Consider the following 20780-nt stretch of genomic DNA (forward strand, 5'->3'; position numbering starts at 1 on the left):
CTGTGTTCATGTAATTTCATGTATTTGTCTGCCAGACTGTCGAGGACAATTTTCCATTCAATGTTAATTTAATGGACAATAAAGTTTTATCTTATCTTATCTTGTTGATTATATCGACTAATCGTTGCAGCCCTACCCTATAGATGTGTTTCCAAGAAAAACACTACATTACTTAGTAGCATCAGGGCTAAAACTTATTTTAAATTATTGAAAGAAGGAATAGTAATGTTATAAAGTGGTCAGTTTTATAATTATTATTAATTTTGATTGTATTGGAGGCCTTAAAAAGAGAAACAGCAAGCTATAGACGACCGCAAGCTCTGTAACAGCGCCCCCTTCAGGCCGCAGCACAGCGTGGTCACCCACAGAAGACTGGAGCAAAGAACCACCCGACCAACAAAGCCCTCCAGTCTGTCTAGCCCTTAAATTACACACCAAAAACCACACACACACACACACACACACACACATTACTGGGGTGCCTGTGTTCAGAAGAACTGCTGAATGGACGAGATGTGGTATACTGGGAAGACTGGGATGCACGGAAAGGTCACGGCCGTTGGAGCTTCTGTAGACGAAGACGGTTCGAACTTTAGAAGATATTTTATCTGCTCAACTTTTATCTCCATTTATTACTCTGTAGACAGAAGTAAAGTATAGATACTAGAGTTCAATAAAAATACTTCTGTAGAAGTTAAAGAAACACCAACTCAAGCTTTTTACTCTTTTACTTTTAAGTAAAAGTGTCCTTAAGTAACAGTTTGAAAACTTCTGTATTTTTCCCAAAAGTTTCTCCAGCACTAAGGCTGGAGCAGCATTAGCATTAGCCGCTAACAGCAGTGCTAAGTGCTAGCTCTGTTGCCATTCAGAGGTGAGTATATCGGACTGTAGTCTGCGCGTGCTAGTGATTAGCCACTAATGCTAATGCTGCTGCACCCAGCTTTAGTTTAATCTGGAAGTGTGGATAAACAGAAGCGCTTCACTCACCCAAATAAACAGTTTTCAGTGAATTAATCTGTGTAGATTAACATCCAGCGACAACACTACAGTTTTGTTTACTAAGCTTAGCTTTACTTAACTTAGTTAGCCTACCACCACCCAGCATTGAGGCCTGCTGAATTAGAAGGAAAACATGGCGACGTCCCTGCTCCTTACTAGTGTCGCCTAATGCGCCTTAATGATGCGTTTCAAACTGAGCACAGTATTTGTACTTTTCCTGTTGTTATGATAGCAAAGACACAATGACATGCCCTCAATCAAGCTGCACAATGCACGGTTGTCGACTCGCCTTTAGATCACTAAAAAAGGGCCCTACTGCTTTTTCTAGAGACATTAGTGTTATAGACATTTTTCGCACTATAAGGTTGAGATTTCAGTGAAGTTTCTCCAGCACTAAGGCTGGGTGCAGCAGTATTAGCACTAGCCGCTAACCACAACGCTATGCGCTAGCTCTTTCATCATTCAGAGGTGAGTATATCGAACTGTAGTCTGCATGTTTACCATGTTAAAACAAGCTAAGTGGTTTACCGGAACACTCAGGGTTCCTCAGTGTAGCGCTGTCGGGCAGCATTTACTAGCGCTAACTGCTACCAGTTCTGGCTAAACGCTTGCTAACCGTGGTTAGCGACCACCCTCAGAAAAAATACTGGAATTAACTTGGCTTAACTCACCCAAATAAATAGTTTTCAGAAGATAAATCTGTGTAGATTAACATCCTGCACTCGTTTAACTTTTACAGAAAAGAGGTTTTATAAGAATTACAGTTTTGTTGAATTAGAAGAAAAACATGGCGACACCTTGTTCGCTTCAAGTATGCATTCTTACTACTGTCGCTTAAAATGCGCCTTACAATCTGGTGCGCTTTTAGTGCGAAAAAGTAAAAGTAATGAAAGGGGAAAAATATAAAGCCATTAAGAACAAAAGCTTAAGCCACTATAGAGTCCTATAGTGCACTACCCCCCTCCCTAAAACACATTTTAAACATATTCAAATGTTAATGTGGATAATATAATTAGGGATTTTGCAATAGGCTCCTCCCTAATGTTTCAGCTGCATATATGCTTATTATAAATGAATGTATTTTACATACAGTAGAATGTAAATATATTAAAAATAGCTTAGTTGGACATTTGTCTGGAATTCTCCTGATGTCCTGTATATATTATATATTTGGCATTTTACTTATTGGGTATTACTGGTTGGGGGAGGGCTCTGATTGGCTAAGTGGCAAAGGCCTAATTTACTACACACTGTGCGGGACAGAAAAAAGGAAACGCTACGCTCAGATAATTTATACTCTCCCTCTTTGAAGTGCATCCCAATCCTTTCATTGTAGCCTGAAAGATTAATTACAGAAAGCAGGAACAATCAGTTCAATCCACAACAGGAAAATTATTTTGGGAAAGGCAATCATTTCTCTCTCTCTCTGTTTCTGTTTTTCTCTCTCTCTCTGTTTCTCTCTCTCTGTCTCTCTTTCTTTCCGTTTCTCTCTCTCTATTACAGTCTTCTATTGGAAAAAAATGGGGAAAAAATGTAAATAAAAAAGATAATAATCTGAGACCCAAATGATCCCTAACCAGTAAAAGTTGGGACGGTATTTTTGCATTTTTAGGATTTTTGCACTTTGTGTACTTAAGGTACACTGAGGTGTTTAAGGTGTTATTTTGTCCTATTCTTCCTTTTTTATATGAACCATCAGAAAGCCTGGGATTGCTTTAAATTAGTTTTTTTTTCTAAAATGTTTAATTTATATTTTTTATTATTAAAATGTTTAATTTGTTGTATTTATTTTTATTTATCAAATTATTTTTTTATTCCCATGTTCTTAGTTCATTTTTATTAATCTTTCATTTCTTATCATTCTTATCATTTTGCTTTACTTTTACTATTATCTTCTTTGTCAATCTTTCAGTTTTTATGGTCTTTTTTAAGTTTTCAATTTTTTTTATCTTTTTACGTATATATTTCATTCATCCATATTAAATGTCGGTTTAAAATTTGTATTTATTTATTTTGTTCCTTATTATTTGTAATTTCAAATTAAATATTTTCAATCCTTTTTAAACTGTAAATTGTTTAAACTGCTAGCTTTCTCTATCTTCGCTTAAAAACAATAGAAACAGGTAAACGTAAGCATTGCTTATCCTCTCCACCACTCCACTTCCTGTCCCGACACTTAAGTGTTAAGTAACAGATTAATCATTACTGAACTTTGGAGTGTACAGATTCTTATAATCAATATTGTCGACTATTTGTAACAGTCCTACTATGATCCCAGCAAATCTGAAACCCAATACTTTATCTCTACTGAACTGAGTGCGATGCTTCATCCGCACTGCACCAATACGCCAGCAGCCAATCAGATTAGATATTTTGCGAGTGTTTGACTTGAATTATAGTTTAAGACTCAAGACTTGACTTGGACTCTAGATTTAAGACTTATGACTTGACTTAAACTCTAGTCTAAATCTAGCCTTAACTTTGTATCTAGTCTAAAGACTCAAGACTTGACTTGAACTCTAGCGTAAAGACTCATGACTTGACTTGGAATCTAGTCTAAAGACTCATGACTTGATTTAGACTATAGGTTTAAAGACTTGTGATTTGACTTGGACTCTAGTCTAAAGACTCATGATCAAACTTGGAGTCAAGTTTAAAGACTCATGACTTAACTTGAACTCTAGCGTAAACACTCATGACTTGACTTGGACTCTAGATTTAAGACTTCTGACTTGAACTTCAGCCTAAAGACTTGTGACTTGACTTGAACTCTAGTCTAAAGACTCATGACTTGACTTGAACTCTAGTCTAAAGACTCATGACTTGACTTGGAGTCAAGTTTAAAGACTCATGACTTAACTTGAACTCTAGGTTTAAGACTCGTGACTTGACTTGAACTCTAGCGTAAAGACTCATGACTTGACTTGGACTCTAGATTTAAGACTTCTGACTTGAACTTCAGCCTAAAGACTTGTGACTTGACTTGAACTCTAGTCTAAAGACTCATGACTTGACTTGAACTCTAGTCTAAAGACTCATGACTTGACTTGGACTATAGGTTTAAAGACTTGTGATTTGACTTGGACTCTAGTCTAAAGACTCGTGATCAAACTTGGAGTCAAGTTTAAAGACTCGTGACTTAACTTGAACTCTAGGTTTAAGACTCGTGACTTGACTTGAACTCTAGCGTAAAGACTCATGACTTGACTTGGACTCTAGATTTAAGACTTCTGACTTGAACTTCAGCCTAAAGACTTGTGACTTGACTTGAACTCTAGTCTAAAGACTCATGACTTGACTTGAACTCAAGTTTAAAGACTCATGACTTGACTTGAACTCTAGGTTTAAGACTCATGACTTGACTTGAGCTCTAGCTTAAATCTAGCCTTAACCTTGAATCTAGTCTAAAGACTCATGATCAAACTTGGACTCAAGTTTAAAGACTCATGACTTTGACTTGGACTCTAGTCTAAAGACTCATGATCAAACTTGGACTCTAGTCTAAAGACTCATGATCAAACTTGGACTCAAGTTTAAAGACTCATGACTTTGACTTGGACTCTAGTCTAAAGACTCATGATCAAACTTGGACTCTAGTCTAAAGACTCATGATCAAACTTGGACTCTAGTTTAAAGACTCATGACTTGACTCGAACTCTAGCCTTAAGTCTTGTGAATTGCCCTTGAATCTATTCTGAAGACTTGTAACTTGACTTGAACTCTAGTCTAAAGACTTATGACTTGACTTGGATTCTAGATTTAAGACTTGTGACTTGAACTCTAGACTGAAGACTGAAGTGTGATGTCTTGTCCGCACTGCACCAATACACCAGCAGCTAATCATACTCACTATTTTGCGAGTGTTTGCACTGCATGGTTTGTGTTGCACTGAGAGTGTTGCAGAGGTGTTGGTGAGACGGTGAAAGAAGCTGTTGGTGTATAAATCGATGTAAACCCTCACGGTGGAACAGCTCGGCGGCTCTGGCTGCCGACCCACTGAGGACAGCTCTTTTAGCTGGGCTGTAAGGCGTAGCAGGGGGTGGAGGCCATTCCTCCAGCAGCTGTGTGCCAAGAGCCACAGGTGGAGCCGGCTGCCCGGCATATTAACCGCGCTGGTGGAGCGCGGAGACCGGAGCTCGGATGCCAGCCTTAACGCCTGAGACATGAGCGTGGAGAGGTGGAAGATCCCTCGACAGCTGGGCACGCTCCTGCAGCAACAGCTCAGTAATGAGGGGCGGGAACTCTCGCTGCCTGGACTGAGATTTTCTCCCAGGATTGTTTAAAGCTGATGCCGTGCAAAGTGTTTCCACTTTATTCAGTATTTCACTGCATCTATTAAAAAAAGTATTTAACCTCTTCTTGGTTGTTTTGCCCTTTTATTGCTTCTGAAAATGGAAACACGATGGCTAAAGGCAATATGGATTGCCTTGTATAACAAAAATTGATATACAAATCAAAACAATGGCTTGAATCAAGTTATCATCAGCCATTAAACAAGAGAAGAAAAAAAAAGAAAAAGACTCCGCTTTGGCCCAAATATTTGGGACTTTAATTGGAGTCTAGGTTAAAGAGAGTCAAGTCTAAAGACTCATTAAAAAAAAAAGAAATGTAGCCTATAGACTCGTGTTTTGAGTTAAACTCGAGCCTAAAAAACTGCGATCTGAAATGGACTGTAGCCGAAAAATTGTTCTTAACTTGTACTCTGGAGAAAACCTTAAGTCTTGACTTGAAGCTCAAGTTAAAGACTTGTGACTTGAATTAAACTCTAGCCTAAAGACTCACTATTTGACTTGAAATCTATCCTAATGACCTGTGACCTGAATTGGACCGTAGCCTAAAGACTTGGGTTTTGACTTGGACTCTACCCTAAAGATCTATGACTTGACTTGAACTCTAGGTTTAAGACTTGTGCCTTGACTCAAACTCTAGATAAAGCCTTGTGACTTGCCCGATAATCTAGTCTGAAGACTCATGCCTTGACTTGGACTATAGGTTTAAAACTTGTGACATGAGTTTAACTCCAACCTAAAGACTTGACTTAAACTCTAGACTAAAAACACATTACCTGATTTGGACTATAGCTAAAAAAGAATCATCTGACTTGAACTCTAGCCTAAAGACTCATACCCTGATGTGGACACTAGGTTTAAGGCTTGGTACTTGTTTCAAACTCTAGCCTAAAGCCTTGTGACTTGCCCAACAATCTAGTCTGAAGACTCAAGTCTTGACTTGAACTCTAGCCTATAGACTCACCATTTGACCTGGACTTTAGCCTAACGACCTGTGACCTGAATTGGACTGTAGCCTAAACACTTGGGTTTTGATGTGGACTCTAACCATAAGATCTATGACATGAATTGGGCTCTAGTCTAAAGAATTTCAACCTAAATACTTGTGACTTAACTTGTCTCATGACTTAACTTGGACTCTAGGTTTAAGACTTGTGACTTGACTTTAACTCTAGCCTAAAGACACCTAATTACCTAACTTGGACTCTAGTTTAAAGACTAATGACCTGACTTAGAATTTAGCCTAAGAAATTGGGACTTGACTTGGACTATAGCCTAAAGACTTGTTTCGACTTGAACTTCAGCCCAAAGACTTGTAACTGGACCTGAACTCTAGCCTAAAGACTCATGTCTTGACTTGGACTCTAGTCTAAAAACTCATGACCTGACTTGGACTAAAGCATAAATTAAACTTTAGACTAAAGACACATGACTTGACTTGAACTCTAGCCTAATGACCCATGACCTAAATTGGACAGTAGCCTTAAGACTTGGACTCTAGTCTAAAGACTCAAGACTTGACCTGAACTTCAACCTAAATACCTGTGACTTAACTTAAACTCTAGGTTTAAGACTTTTGACTTGACTTGAACTCTAGGTTTAAGACTTGCATTAAGCCTTGTGACTTGCCCTAGAAGCTAGCCTGAAGACTCTACCCTAAAGATCTATGACATGACTTGGACTCTAGTCTAAACCCTCGAGACTTGACTTGAACTCTAGCCTAAAGCCTTGTGCCTTGACTCTGAGTGTACAATAAAGTCTTTTGACTTGACTTGAACTCTAGTCTAAAGACTCATGACCTGACCTGGACTATAGCTTAAAGACTCATAACCTGAATTGGACTCTAGTGTAAAGACCTAAGTTTAGACTTGGACTTAATGACTTGTTACTTAACTTAAACTGTAGCCTTGACTCAGAGTCTATTTTAAAAGCTTTTGATTTGACTTGGACTTTAGGTTTAAGACTTGTGAAATGATTCGAACTCTAGGTTTAAGACTTTTGATTTAATTTAAACTCTAGTCTAAAGACTCATGACTTGACTTGAACTCTTATACTGTGCTCTTGTTTGAGATCTCAGGACCAAACCAGAGCCACCTGTACCCAGATAAAGATCTACTGCTGGCTGTTTTGGCCCCATTCTCAAACTATGACCAGATCAAGCCTCCAGCTCTGCTTCAAACTCCCGGCTTCAGAAGCCGGTGCTGCTCAGATACTGTCAGTCAGGGAGATGGTCGACCGCTGATGTTGAATACAGCGCAGATCTGCTACTGACGAGGCTTTCAGTGAGATAACCATCCCACATTCACACAGCGCTCGCTCTGTTCCAGTGAACGGGAGGCTCTGACAGAACCTGACAAACACCAGGGACCGGGCCGGAGCTGGAAGTTTGGGGAGGGTCACCCCGAGGACACGGCTGATCAGACCGCGGCGGGTTTTTAGCTTTACGCTTTTTGTTTTTTGCTTCATTGATGGATGAGATTTTAAAGCTCGGTTCCCCAAAGGTTAGAAACGTAGTCTCGAGACTTCGAGCGAACGGCTTCATCTCACCTTTAAAAAAAACTTTCCTTCTCTTTTGTTTAGCTTTTGTTCCTGATGAAGCACTTTTTTCCATTTTGAAGACAAAAAAGGAGAAGGAGGAGGAGGAGGAGGAGGAGGTCTCCCTCCTCAAATCTTCAAAAAATGTAAACCTTCTAAACTTTGAAGTTGAAGATTTGAAACATTCAAATCTTCAAATATTTAAACTTTTAAATCTTCAAACATTATAATTTTCAAACATCCTAATGTTTAAATCTTCAAACATTTAAATATTTGAATCTTCAAACCTTCAAACATTCAAATCTTCATACCTTCAAATCTTCAAATATCCAAATATTCAAACATTCAAATATTCAATTCCTAAAAAATTCAAATCCTCAAATCTTCAAACCTTTAAACTTTTAAACCTTCAAATCTTCAAACATTTATACCATAAATCTCGAAATCATCAAAATTTCAAACCTTCAAATATTCAAATCTATAAACATTCAAATCCTCAAACCTTCAATTTTTAAAACCATCAAATCTTCAAACATTCAAATCTTTAAACCTTTAAATCTTCAAAACTTCAAACATTCAATTTTTCAATCCTTTAAATATTCAAATATTCAAACCTTCAAACATTCAAATCTTCATACCTTCAAATCTTCAAATATCCAAATATTCAAATATTCAATTCCTAAAAAATTCAAATCCTCAAATCTTCAAACCTTTAAACTTTTAAACCTTCAAATCTTCAAACACTTATACCATAAATCTCGAAATCATCAAAATTTCAAACCTTCAAATATTCAAATCTATAAACATTCAAATCCTCAAACCTTCAATTTTTAAAACCATCAAATCTTCAAACATTCAAATCTTTAAACCTTTAAATCTTCAAAACTTCATACTTTCAAATCCTCAAACATTCAATTCTTCAATCCTTCAAACATTCAAATCTTCATACTGTCAAATCTTCAAATATTTAAATATTCAAACATTCAAATGTTCAATTCCTAAAAAAATTCAAACCTTTAAACTTTTAAATCTTCACACACTTATACCATAAATCTCTAAATCATCAAAATTTCAAACCTTCAAATCCTCAAACATTCAATTCTTCAAATCTTCAACCCTTCAAATATATAACGGCTTCATCTCGCCTTTAAAAAATGTTTTTCTCTCTTTTGTTTCACTTTTGTTCCTGATGAAGCACTTTTTTCCGTTTTCAACACAAAAAAAGTGAAAAAAGCACCAGAACCGCCCCGACACTCCCCCCGACTGCTCTCTGTTAAAACGATGTTATTTTATCTATATATAGCGTTTAGATTGAGCTCGGCGCAGGGCGGGTGTCACATGCAGAGCTTGCTTTTTGACAGCTGCCAACTGAAAGCAACAAGGCCTCGGTGCTCTGAACGCTGCGATGAAGTTTGTCAGGTCGTCGGGAGCTAACGTAGTCGCGTATGCTAACGTATGCTAATGCTGGGGGGTTGTTGTGCTGCGCTGGGTGGTTTTGGGAGGTGTTGTTGTTGTCGGGGCATGAGGCGGGGGAACAAAGAGCAAAAAGTGACAAAAAACCCTGCTGTCAGATACAAGAGGGGTTATCAAAACCTGCGGCGCTCGCTAAGTTCTGCGGCGTCTGCAGATCGAGCGCCTGGAAAACGCTTTTTTAACTTTTTACTTTTCGTTTCTCTCTTAAAAAGGAAGGGAGGTGTGCTGAGAAGAGAAAAGCATAAAGAGGGAATGCTGTTTCATCAGAGTGACGCTGAGGAGGACTTAAAACCGGAGGAGGCAGAAGCTTTATGAAGTTATGAAGTTAGAGATGTTCTGTGTGAAGTGTCAGTCATGAGGAGAGAAAAGCAGCCTGGCTAATGGAAATCGACTGAATCTGCTCAGAGTCGCTGTAGTGTGCTGTTCAGAGACGTCTGAATGATCTCATATATCTCACACACCTTCTCATTCAACACTTTTACTTTTCTTTTCTTTTTCTTTTTTTAGTGAAGTGATCCAGACTATGAAGGAACATTAAGGAATCATGCAGGGTTCTTTCCCGATTTTAAAAATCAAATTTAATGCTTTTTAAGAACTTTTTAAGACCTCAACAAATATAATTTAAGGCCCAAAAATGTAGCCATAACTTCTTCTTAAGTAGAAGAAAAAAGTTATTTATTGTATTGAATAAATAAATAAATTAATAAATTAAAAGTTAAAGTTTCCCATTAGTTATCAATCTTCTTTTTTAAATTTGTTCCATTCAAATTCAAGTAATTAACTCTTGATGAGTTCAGCACAGCTGTTAACTGAAAGCCTGAATTCCAGCTGACTCTACCTCATAAAGCTGACTAAGCAAGGATATCCTCTTAGAATAAAATATAAAACATATTCTAGTTTATTTAACACTTTTTTTTAAATTACCTAATTCTAGGGGTGCCAAATGGCAAGCGCTGCCACTATGATCGCGAGATCGCTGGTTCAAATCCCGGTCATGCAGCTTGCCATCAGCTGCTCCATCAGAGCCCCAAGAGAGCACAGTTGGTCTTGCTCTCTCTGGGTGGGTACAGTACACAGTAGATGGTGCTCTCTCTTTCCCCTCATCACTCCTAGGGTGATGTGGATCAGCACAAGGCTGCGTCTGTGAGCTGATGTATCAGAACCGAGTCGCTGCGCTTTCCTCCGAGCGTTAGAGCTGTGATGCTACTCGGCAATGCTGCGTCAGCAGCAGCTCAAAAAGAGGCGGAGTCTGACTTCACATGTATCGGAGGAGGTTTTCGCTTCCTGTTGAGGTCCTGATGAGTGCCAGTTTCATCCTATCCTAAATCTTCAAACCTTCAAACATTCAAATCTTCAAACCAAATAGTTTTCAAATCTTTAAACACTCAAACATTAAAATCTTCAAACATTTAAACCTTTAAATCTTCAAACCATCAAACATTAAAAAATTCAAGGAGGAGGCGAGTGCTAGTCTTCACCCTCCTGGTGTTGGGGGTCATCACTAGTGATAGTGGATATACAGTGAATATGGGGTGCTGTTAGCTTGCGGTTTCTGAGGGTGGTCCTGATGAGTGCCAGTTTCATCATTACATTTTTTAACATTATTTTAGGACCACCATCTACAGCTTTGACCTAAAGATCTGCACTAAAACGTTAAATTCCACCTATTAAGAGTATAAACAGTATCTAGTCTGACGGAGGAGTGCGTCACCTCTCGCTCTTTTCTCCAGCGCTTTGAGGCCTAATCTTTTTATCCAGCGTGGCGCGTCAGACTGCGCAGTACTGTACTCAGACACCACACCGACCATTCAGACCGAGCAACACAGAGGAGCTGCAGGAGCCTCTGCTGAACATCTGTCTGAAGTCTGGGCAGAAAGAGGGCTGTTTCTTCACGCTGATGATCAAATTACAAAGACATGTCTTAGAAGATAAACTGGGGCAATATCACCACACACACACACACACACACACACACACACACACTCCAGCAGAATGTGTGAGCTGACCTGGGGAGGGCTGAGGGCTGGTATGTGGGTTTATGAGGTGGGAGTAGATGTGCTTTGCAGGCTCTTCTCTCTAACCGAGGCCTAAAGAGGAAGAAGAAGAGGAGGAGGCCTCCCTCCTCAAACCTTCAAATCTTAAAAAAAAATTCAAACCTTCTAAACATACAAAATGTTAAACCTTCAAAAAATGTACATAAAACAAAATAACCTTAATTTCTTAAATCTTTAAATATTCAATTCTTCAAAAACATAAACATTTTCAAATCTTTAAATCAACAAATATTCAAATCCTCAAACCCTCAAATCCTCAAACCTTCAAATCTTCAAACCCTCAAATCCTCAAACCTCAAATCATCAACTCTCAAATCCTCAAACCTTCAAATCCTCAACCCTCAAATCATCAAACCTTCAAATCCTCAAATCTTCAACCCTCAAATCTTCAACCCTTAAATCCTCAAATCTTCAACCCTTAAATCCTCAAATCTTCAACCCTCAAATCCTCAAATCTTCAACCCTTAAATCCTCAAACCTTCAAACCTCAAATCTTCAACCCTCAAATCATCAACCCTCAAATCCTCAAACCTTCAAATCCTGAACCCTCAAATCATCAAACCTTCAAATCCTCAAATCTTCAACCCTTAAATCCTCAAATCTTCAACCCTCAAATCCTCAAATCTTCAACCCTTAAATCCTCAAACCTTCAAACCTCAAATCTTCAACCCTCAAATCATCAACCCTCAAATCCTCAAACCTTCAAATCCTCAACCCTCAAATCATCAAACCTTCAAATCCTCAAATCTTCAACCCTTAAATCCTCAAATCTTCAACCCTTAAATCCTCAAATCTTCAACCCTTAAATCCTCAAATCTTCAACCCTCAAATCCTCAAATCTTCAACCCTTAAATCCTCAAACCTTCAAACCTCAAATCTTCAACCCTCAAATCATCAACCCTCAAATCCTCAAACCTTCAAATCCTCAACCCTCAAATCATCAAACCTTCAAATCCTCAAATCTTCAACCCTTAAATCCTCAAATCTTCAGCCCTTAAATCCTCAAATCTTCAACCCTCAAATCCTCAAATCTTCAACCCTCAAATCATCAAACCTTCAAATCCTCAACCCTCAAATCATCAAACCTTCAAATCCTCAAATCTTCAACCCTTAAATCCTCAAATCTTCAACCCTTAAATCCTCAAATCTTCAACCCTTAAATCCTCAAACCTTCAAATCTTCAATCCTTCAAATCTTCAAAACTTTCAAATCAACTGACGAACATAAACAAATAGGTAGAATAGGGGAACAGATTGCCAAGTTATTTAATTGGAAATGCATGAATATTATAGAGATATTTTCAGGTAGAATTCATGCTTTTCCTTTGTTAGATATGTTTTAATTATCACACTTCACTTATTTCAGCACCCAAAAAACTATATCAAGGTACTGTATGTATAAACTGTCTGCAGACATATTTAACGTGGAACAGAGAACTCTTATATTGTTAAATTTAAGAAACTGAGACGTGTTTTGTTGAACTACTCTAGCAGCTCTAGTAACACTGAGTGAGAGGAAAAATAGAACCTGTCACTAACGTTAGCTTTTTTAAAACCTTTAAAGCTTGTTTTGGAACGACTAGTGGTTGAGCAGCCACATTTAAGGTGGAATTTAAGGTGGAAGGAATTCACTCATGAGTCAGGATTCACTGTAGACCCAACTAATTGATTATTAATTAGTTGCCAACTATTTTAACAAATGACTTTAATCGATTTTATCAATAAGTTGTTGCAGTTCTAGTGGACGTGGTAATAATAATTAAAAAAAACGCACATCATAGAAAACTATAGAAAACCTTCAAATATTTAAGTCTTTAAACATTTAAACCTTTAAATCTTCAAACATTCAAATACGCATAAAAAGATTAAAACAGTGTATAAAAAGTTATTTAAAGTGAAGGTTAACATTCCTCTGTATTTGTGAAAATACACTGTTTTTAATTATTTTTTTTTTAGTTGTGTTCAGTTCAGTTGTTTAGTTTGTGATTTATTTAATTTTATCATTAAAACCTACATTCTACAGTCTGTTAATAATCTGTATCACAGTAAAACCCCTGTAGTTCTGTGTCTGAGCCGTGGGCCTCAGAGAAGCTCTTTCAGAACGAACCCTGCAGGACCTCCTTCCTGCTCCCGAGTGAACCTGCCCACGCCCCCTTTACCTACGACCCTCAGCGTCCAGAGTCTGAACCACGCTCTCTAAAACTCACCCGTCAGCCCTGATCTATTACAGCTCCCTCAGATAAAAGGCATTTCTGGAGCTTCTCAGAGCGAGAAGGTGCCAATTCTCTGCAGCTGCTGCAAAGAGCGAGCCAGGCTCTCGCTCAGCAGATGCTCAGGCTCACTCTAAAACACTCCAGAAAAACTCCAGAAAACTTTAAAACGCTCCAGAACACTGTAGAAAACTCCAAAACACTGCAGAAAACTCCAAAACACTCCAGAAAAGCCCACAACACTCCTGAAAACTCCAAAACACTCCTGAAAACTCCAAAACACTGTAGAAAAGTCCAAAACACTCCTGAAAACCCAGAAACACTCCAGAAAACTCCAAAACACCCCAGAAAACCTCTAAAATACCCCAGAACATTGCAGGAAACTCCACAACACTCCAGAAAGCTCTAGAATACTACAGAAAACACCAAAACACTGCAGAAATCTGCAGAAAACTCCAGAAAACTCAAGAACACTTCAGAAACACCACAAAACACTGCAGAACACTCCAGACAACTCAAGAAACCTCTAGAATACCTGAGAAAACTTCAGAATACTACAGAACACTGCAGAAAACTTCCAGACAACTCCAAAACACTCCAGAAAATTGCAGAAAACTCCAAAACACTCCAGAAGACTCTTAGGGAGCACTCAAGAACACTCCAAAACACTAAAAAAAACTCCAGAAGACTCCAGAAAACTCAAGAAAAAACACTCAAGGAAACTCTAGAACACTGCAGAAAACACCAAAACACTGCAAAAAGCTCCAGAACACTCCAGAATCCTCCAGAACACTGTAGAAAACTCCAGAACACTCTGAAACACTACAGAACACTCCAAAACACTCAAGAAAAAACACTCTAAAACACTACAAAATGCTCCAGAAAACTGCAGCTCTGAGGCACTCTCATCAGCGCTTTTACAGGAAAAAAATAGTGGTGTCAATCGATTAAAAAAACCCATCAGATTAATCACAACAATATCTGCAATTAACTGCAATTAATCACACTTGTTCTTTATAAGATGCTAGTTTTTATAGTGGATATTTAAACAAAAAAATAAAGGAATGAATGTAAGAAATGTAAAATGCAATTATATTCACATTAGTGGTGTTAATTAAAATATTCGTAGATACAGCTATGAAAAAAAATAAGACAGCACTTAAAAATGTTGAAAAAATCGATGATCACAAGCCATCAAACCAAGCTGAACTGCATAAAGTTATCCAAAAGCAGTGTGTAAGACTGGTGGAGGAGAACATGATGCCAAGATGCAGGAAAAAAAAAAACTGTGATTAAAAACCGGAGTTATTCCCCCAAATATTGATTTTCTCATTTTCTGCAAATCCTTACAAGCAATATATATCATCATGCTAATATATCCGAATAAACTGTGCCTTATATTTGATATCTAGTTCGGATTAATGTATAAAAATCTCCAGGAATTGCTTCAGAATATTGGTAACTGCATTGGATGAATTATCATGGGGCTCCATTAGGAACCTCTACAACTCTCCACATGCTGTGACGTCTGGTATGCTGTATTATTAAACATTACTGAATTCTGAATTCATACTGAGAGTCGCTACTTCTGTACGTTTAGCCCAACAAATATCATATCAGTCCATTTCAGTCTACATTATTATTGATTATTTATTGGTCCTGGTCATTTTTCATCTGATGCTTTCTACTGGCTTTCTACTTTTTTCTGATGCTGAACACATTTCTGGTGGAATTTATCGTCCAAACTGAAGTAGTTATGGTGACAGGCTTTATCTCAGTCTACTAATTACCCCCCACCCCCCCCCCACTGAGTGTCAAGGTCAAAGCAGCCCTGTTATTACCCCAGCAGCTTCTCCTCTGAAGCTGGGGAGGCATTCCTGGCCTGGGGGCGCTGGCTCTAGTAGCCGGATCAGGAGGAATGCTGGGAATGCGAGTGGGGTTTGAGTAGGAAGATTCAGGGTCTTGTCTGGTAGAGCGGGGGCCTGATGGGGGCCTGGAGGGGGGAGGCGCTGAAGCCCTGGAGAGTCCTGAGATCCATCAGTAGTATATAAGAGTCCCGGCGGTAATCCTACCTGCTCCTGGGTCTCCAGTTGCCGGGTCATCAGCTTCTTCTCAGCAGTGTGGAGCTGCTTCTGCAGGGCCTCCACCCGCTCCTGGAGAACCTGCAGGGATGGAGGGATGGAAGAAGAAGAAGAAGAAGAAGAAGAAGGAAGAAGAAGGAGGAGGAGAGGGAGACAAAACGAAGACTGAGTTGGCATCGTCATCAATCGATTTACCAAATATCCAACGAATCTGTGGGAGATTATAAAAAAAATATATACATTTTTTATTTTTAGGAGAGATCAGACCTCAAGCAATAGGATCAAATAAATATCTGTGGAATATTCTTTTGATTGCAAGTAAAAAAGCTGTAACAAGGAAATGGCGTAAACCTAAGTTTCCCCCAGTAATGGAAGGATGGATTATTATAGTCAATGAAATAAATGTAAAAAAAGAAAATTACATTTGCTATTAGACATGGTCAAAATGGACAATTTACATGAAGAATGAAAGACCAGATTTCATTGAAACACATCTCATTTATTTCGATATCTACAACTACGTAGTTATGTCAAGGTCAATGTTGAGTGCTTTAAATATTTAGTCCTCAGAATATTTTTTATTCACTCTTGACAATAGATCCAGACAGCAGGGGTTTGGTTTCAATGCTTGTTGACCGTTTTCAAAATATGGCAAAAAAATGGGCCTTCCATCCACCCAAAGCCTGAAAGAGCAGTGGGACGAAGACTTGGGAATGGAAATATTAGATGACTTTTGGACAAAATCATTACAAAGTATTCAGTCATGTTCTATAAATACAAGTTATCAGTTAATTCAGTACAAAGTACTGCATAGATTACATTATTCCCGAACAAAACTACACTTTATCTAAGAGTAGAAATGGCACCTTAGCCCATCTGTATTGGTCCTGTCCTAAATTACAAAATTTCTGATGGGCGGGAGGATAAGGGGGTGAGAGGGTAGATGGAAATAAGGTTGTTTGTTGTATGCAAAGTTGTTAAATTGAAATAAAATATAAACAAGGCAACGCAAACGGCTAATGCTGCGGATCTATCCCCAGATTTCACAACGCCTGAGGTTTTCCACAGAAAACAACCCATAAACCCATCCGCCTTTCTTCTCGACAGAAAATCTGCAAAACATTTAAACCCAAAAACTGTCAGGCCAAACAACAGCCGAGCAGATTGAGGTTTCCCCTCCGCCCCACGCCAGTGGAAAGAGAGGCGCAGTTCTGCACGGCACTTAGAAACAGATGTTTCCAGCACGCATCTGAACACTTCACTTCAGATTAAACTTCATGAAAAGCAGAGGCAGCACCTTCTGACTCTTTCAGAAGAGGGTCCCCGACTGTGTTGTGGGGTGATGAGGGCCACTGAGGGACGGGGCCCTGGAATCCATTAGCATGTTCCTGCTCTGTTGTGGGAGAGTGAAGGTGTTGGAATGGGAGTGGGATCCATCATTGATTGATTGGCTTTGTAGGGTTTTCTCTTTGAGCTAAATCTGTTAGTTGCCACCAGCGAGTTTTGGAGATCAGGGACAAAAGAGTCAGTTTGCGTTGAATCTAAGTTGGTTTTTGCACAGCGCTAACTTGGTCATTTTTTTTTGACGCCCGGTTGGTTGTTGCATCAAGTTTCTCGGATGGTTGCTGACTTGGTTCCTGGGTTGGTTTTTGCCTCAACTGCTGGCTTTGTCACTGACTTGGTCACTGACCGGGTCAATGGGTTGGTTGTTGTCTCAGTTGCTGGCTTAGTTGCTGACTTGGTCGCTGGGTTGGTCATTGACTTGGTCGCTGGGTTGGTCATTGACTTGGTCGCTGGGTTGGTCATTGACTTGGTCGCTGGGTTGTTCATTGACTTGGTCGCTGGGTTGGTCATTGACTTGGTCGCTGGGTTGTTCATTGACTTGGTCGCTGGGTTGGTCACTTGATTAGTTGTTGCCTCATTTGCTGGTTTAGTCTCTGACTTGGTCGCTGACCTGGTCACTGACTGGGTCAATGGGTTGGTTGTCGCCTCAGTTGCTGGGTTGGCTGTTGCTTTACTAGTTGGGTTGGTCATTGTCTTGGGCGCTGGGTTGATCGTTGACTTGGTCACTGGGTTGGTTGTTGCTTTAGTTGCTGGGTTGTTGCTGACCTGGTCACTGGTTTGTTTGTTGCTTTAGTTTCTAGGTTAGTTGCTGACCTGGTCAAGGGGTTGGTTGTTGCTTTAGTTGCTGGGTTGGTTGTTGACTCAATTGCTGGCTTTGTCGCTGACTTGGTCGTTGGATTGGTTGTTGCCTCAGTAGCTGGGTTGATCGTTGATTTGGTCATTTGGCTGGTTGTTGCCTCAGTTGCTGGGTTGGTTGCTAGGGTGTTTATTGGGTTGGATGTTGCCTTAGTTGCTGGGTTAATCATTAACTTGGTCGCTGGATTAGTCGCTGACTTGGTCGCTGGATTAGTCGCTGACTTGGTCGCTGGGTTAGTTGTTGCCTCAGTTGCTGATGAGGTCACTAAACAGATAGCTGGCTTGTCATTGACATTTCTTTAATTTCACCTGCAAACTGTCGCACAGACAACTTGCATTATTCGTTATATATATGTATATCCATTACAGAAGGGCAAAAACAACAAAATCTTGTAAATAGAAATTAATCTATGCTGTGCTGTGTTTCCTTACATGTTTATAACAGAAATAATTATTTTAGCAGTTGTGCAATAACCTGTGCATCAATAACAATGCCTCTACTGTAGAATAAATCTTGTATATTGTGTTCTAAATAAATAAACACAAATACAACCTTCACATTTAAATCTGAACCCTGCAGAACACATGCCGAACCACTTGCTTGTAACACACTGTGACCTCGTCCCCTCTTCCTTTGGTCTTCAGAACAAAAACAGAGCTGGTTCTGGGGGTCCGGGGAGGGTCATGTGTACGGGGTCAGGTTTACGGGGGGGTCAGGGTCAGTAAGGAGCCGAGTAAAGCAGAGCTGAGGCTGTAAAGATCTGCTTCATCTTCAGCTGTATCTCCCGGTGGGGCCGTTCCCAGCTCGACTGTGACCCCCCGGGGAACAGCCGGGGAACAGCCAGGGAACCGGTGGTGTATCAGCACCCGCGGTGACGGGTTCGTCCCAGAAGTGTGACTCTGTGCCGGGCGGCACTGCTTCCAGGAAGCATGCTGACAGTCGGCGGTGGGAATTCTTTCATGTGGTTCCCACCGGATTACTGAAGCCGCATCGAGTCACACCAAGGCTTAGCCGGGCTGGGGAAAGCTCTGTCCTCAGCATAATGTAGCACGTCATGCTAATGCTGCACGCAGAGGCAGATCTGATGGTGAGTCATGGTGGGGGGATCTCTGGCTATTCTACATGAGGGTACAGGGGTTAAAGAGTCATGAACCAAAGTTCAGAAAAGATAGAAAAATGTTTCAAAGTTTTAAAAAGTACCTGTCTGTGTCTGAAACATAGAAAAGGTGTTACATTGCATTTTGTACTGTATTAAATACAGTTTTGGTTTCACAAAACTTTTACTTTTCTGCAGATTAACTTTTTGTAGTGACTACATGCACAATAGAACTACACAAAAGCATCTCCCTTTATTTGACATTGATTGGAGTGTAGGGCGCATTGCCTTTTCAGGTGTTACGCTGAATTCTGCCACCCTCTGATTCCTTTTATTTCTGTTTATAAATAATATAAGGGTATAAGGATTAATCTACAGTCACAGTAGATACAGAATCATGCTACTTCTGGATTCTACATGGGGTACTAAAACGTTAGAGGGTTTCATAATTTCAAAAGGACATGTCTGTAGTTACTACAGTTAGTTTCGGTTTCACATTGCATATGACATGTGACTGAACTCCCTAAAATAACTTTAAATCTCCCTATACTTCTATACTTCACAATAATTGGTGTGTAGAATGTTTGGCACAATGGTGACAGAAATTGTGCCAAATTCCGCCACCATCTAATTCCTTTTATTTCTGTTTATAAATAAGGGTTAATATACAGTTACAGTAGATACAGCAATCACCACCCTGCACGACAATGGGAGTCAAACTCTGGTGTTGTGCTGAATTTAGAACTCCTGCCAGGAAAAGCACCCTCTTTCGGGAGCTCACACCCACCGTCTTCTTGGCTTTAACTTTACTTAGAAAATGGAAATACCCAAGGTACTTTTCTAAGATACACTGACTTGTAAGAAATAAGGAAAAAAAGACATGTCACCTGCAGCCCTGGGGGGTGTGCTTTTCCCGGCGGGGGTGCTGAATTCGGCATCATAGTAGAGCCTAAATCTGCATCCTCTGCCATGAAAAGCACGCTTCAGAGAAGTGGAGCTTTTCCTGGCAGGGGTGCTGAATTCGGCACAACACCGGCACAACACCACTTGACGATGGTCTGCCTCAACTTTTGTTTTTTGTAACTGGTCTGAAAGTTGGAACTGTCTACAAACGTGTTTCACACTGCAAATGGTCCAAACTATGGGTCAGTACATTAAGTTTTTTAACAAATATTGGTTATTTGATCAGAACTATGGTTTGTGGCACCTGCTATTTTCTGTTCAAGACCAACCAAGGTACGTTGAAAGTACAAATAAAAGATTCTGATCTGGATTAGGGATTGTGTGAACACCAGGTCTGCTTGGAGGTCCAGAAGACACCATATAGTAGGCGGAGCTCCAGTGTTTTTATGCACCGCCCACTGGAAAGGTGGTGGAGCTGTGCAGCTGTTGCTCCCCTCGGCGTGAAGGCGAGATTTGCTGTGGAGAATCTCTCCAAACAGGGTCCAGATGGCCAGAGCGATATGCTCTTTATCAGACCGCCAGTGTGGGATCCATCTCAACAGGCGGCAAATGTGGAACATTCGATTTCCTGGAGGGCCTGGGTGGGGGTGCACGACGGGTGAGAGAGAGAGAGACATAGACAGACAGACAGACAGATAGACAGGGAAAGCTGGAGGGGTGGACTTTTCTATTTTTGCGTCTTATTTTCTTCAACTTCAGCTGTTTAACCCTCAAAAATGAACAAAAAAAAAAGCTAAGTAAAACCTGATAAATCCAACACTTTACTCATTAATATGCATCGAACTGTGATAATCTCTTTGGAAAGTTGTAGGGGACTAAAGCATTCCTCAGTAGAGATCTTAGCTGCAATGCTAACAGGTAGTTGGAGCAGGTTAGTCACA

The 20780-nt window shown here is 39.8% G+C and overlaps 1 protein-coding gene across 2 annotated transcripts in view; it reads right to left on the reverse strand.

The window, feature by feature from the left end:
• cep112 (centrosomal protein 112) overlaps window positions 1–20780 on the reverse strand; it is a 213735-nt gene that overhangs the window by 7441 nt on the left and 185514 nt on the right. For both annotated transcript variants that reach the window (XM_049468124.1, XM_049468123.1), the window contains one exon: window positions 15632–15721. In XM_049468124.1, the coding sequence (XP_049324081.1) occupies window positions 15632–15721 (90 nt within the window). The remainder of the gene's footprint in view (window positions 1–15631; window positions 15722–20780) is intronic.

This window comes from Astyanax mexicanus, chromosome 19 (genome assembly GCF_023375975.1).
Source record: "Astyanax mexicanus isolate ESR-SI-001 chromosome 19, AstMex3_surface, whole genome shotgun sequence".
Classification (NCBI taxonomy): domain Eukaryota; kingdom Metazoa; phylum Chordata; class Actinopteri; order Characiformes; family Acestrorhamphidae; genus Astyanax; species Astyanax mexicanus.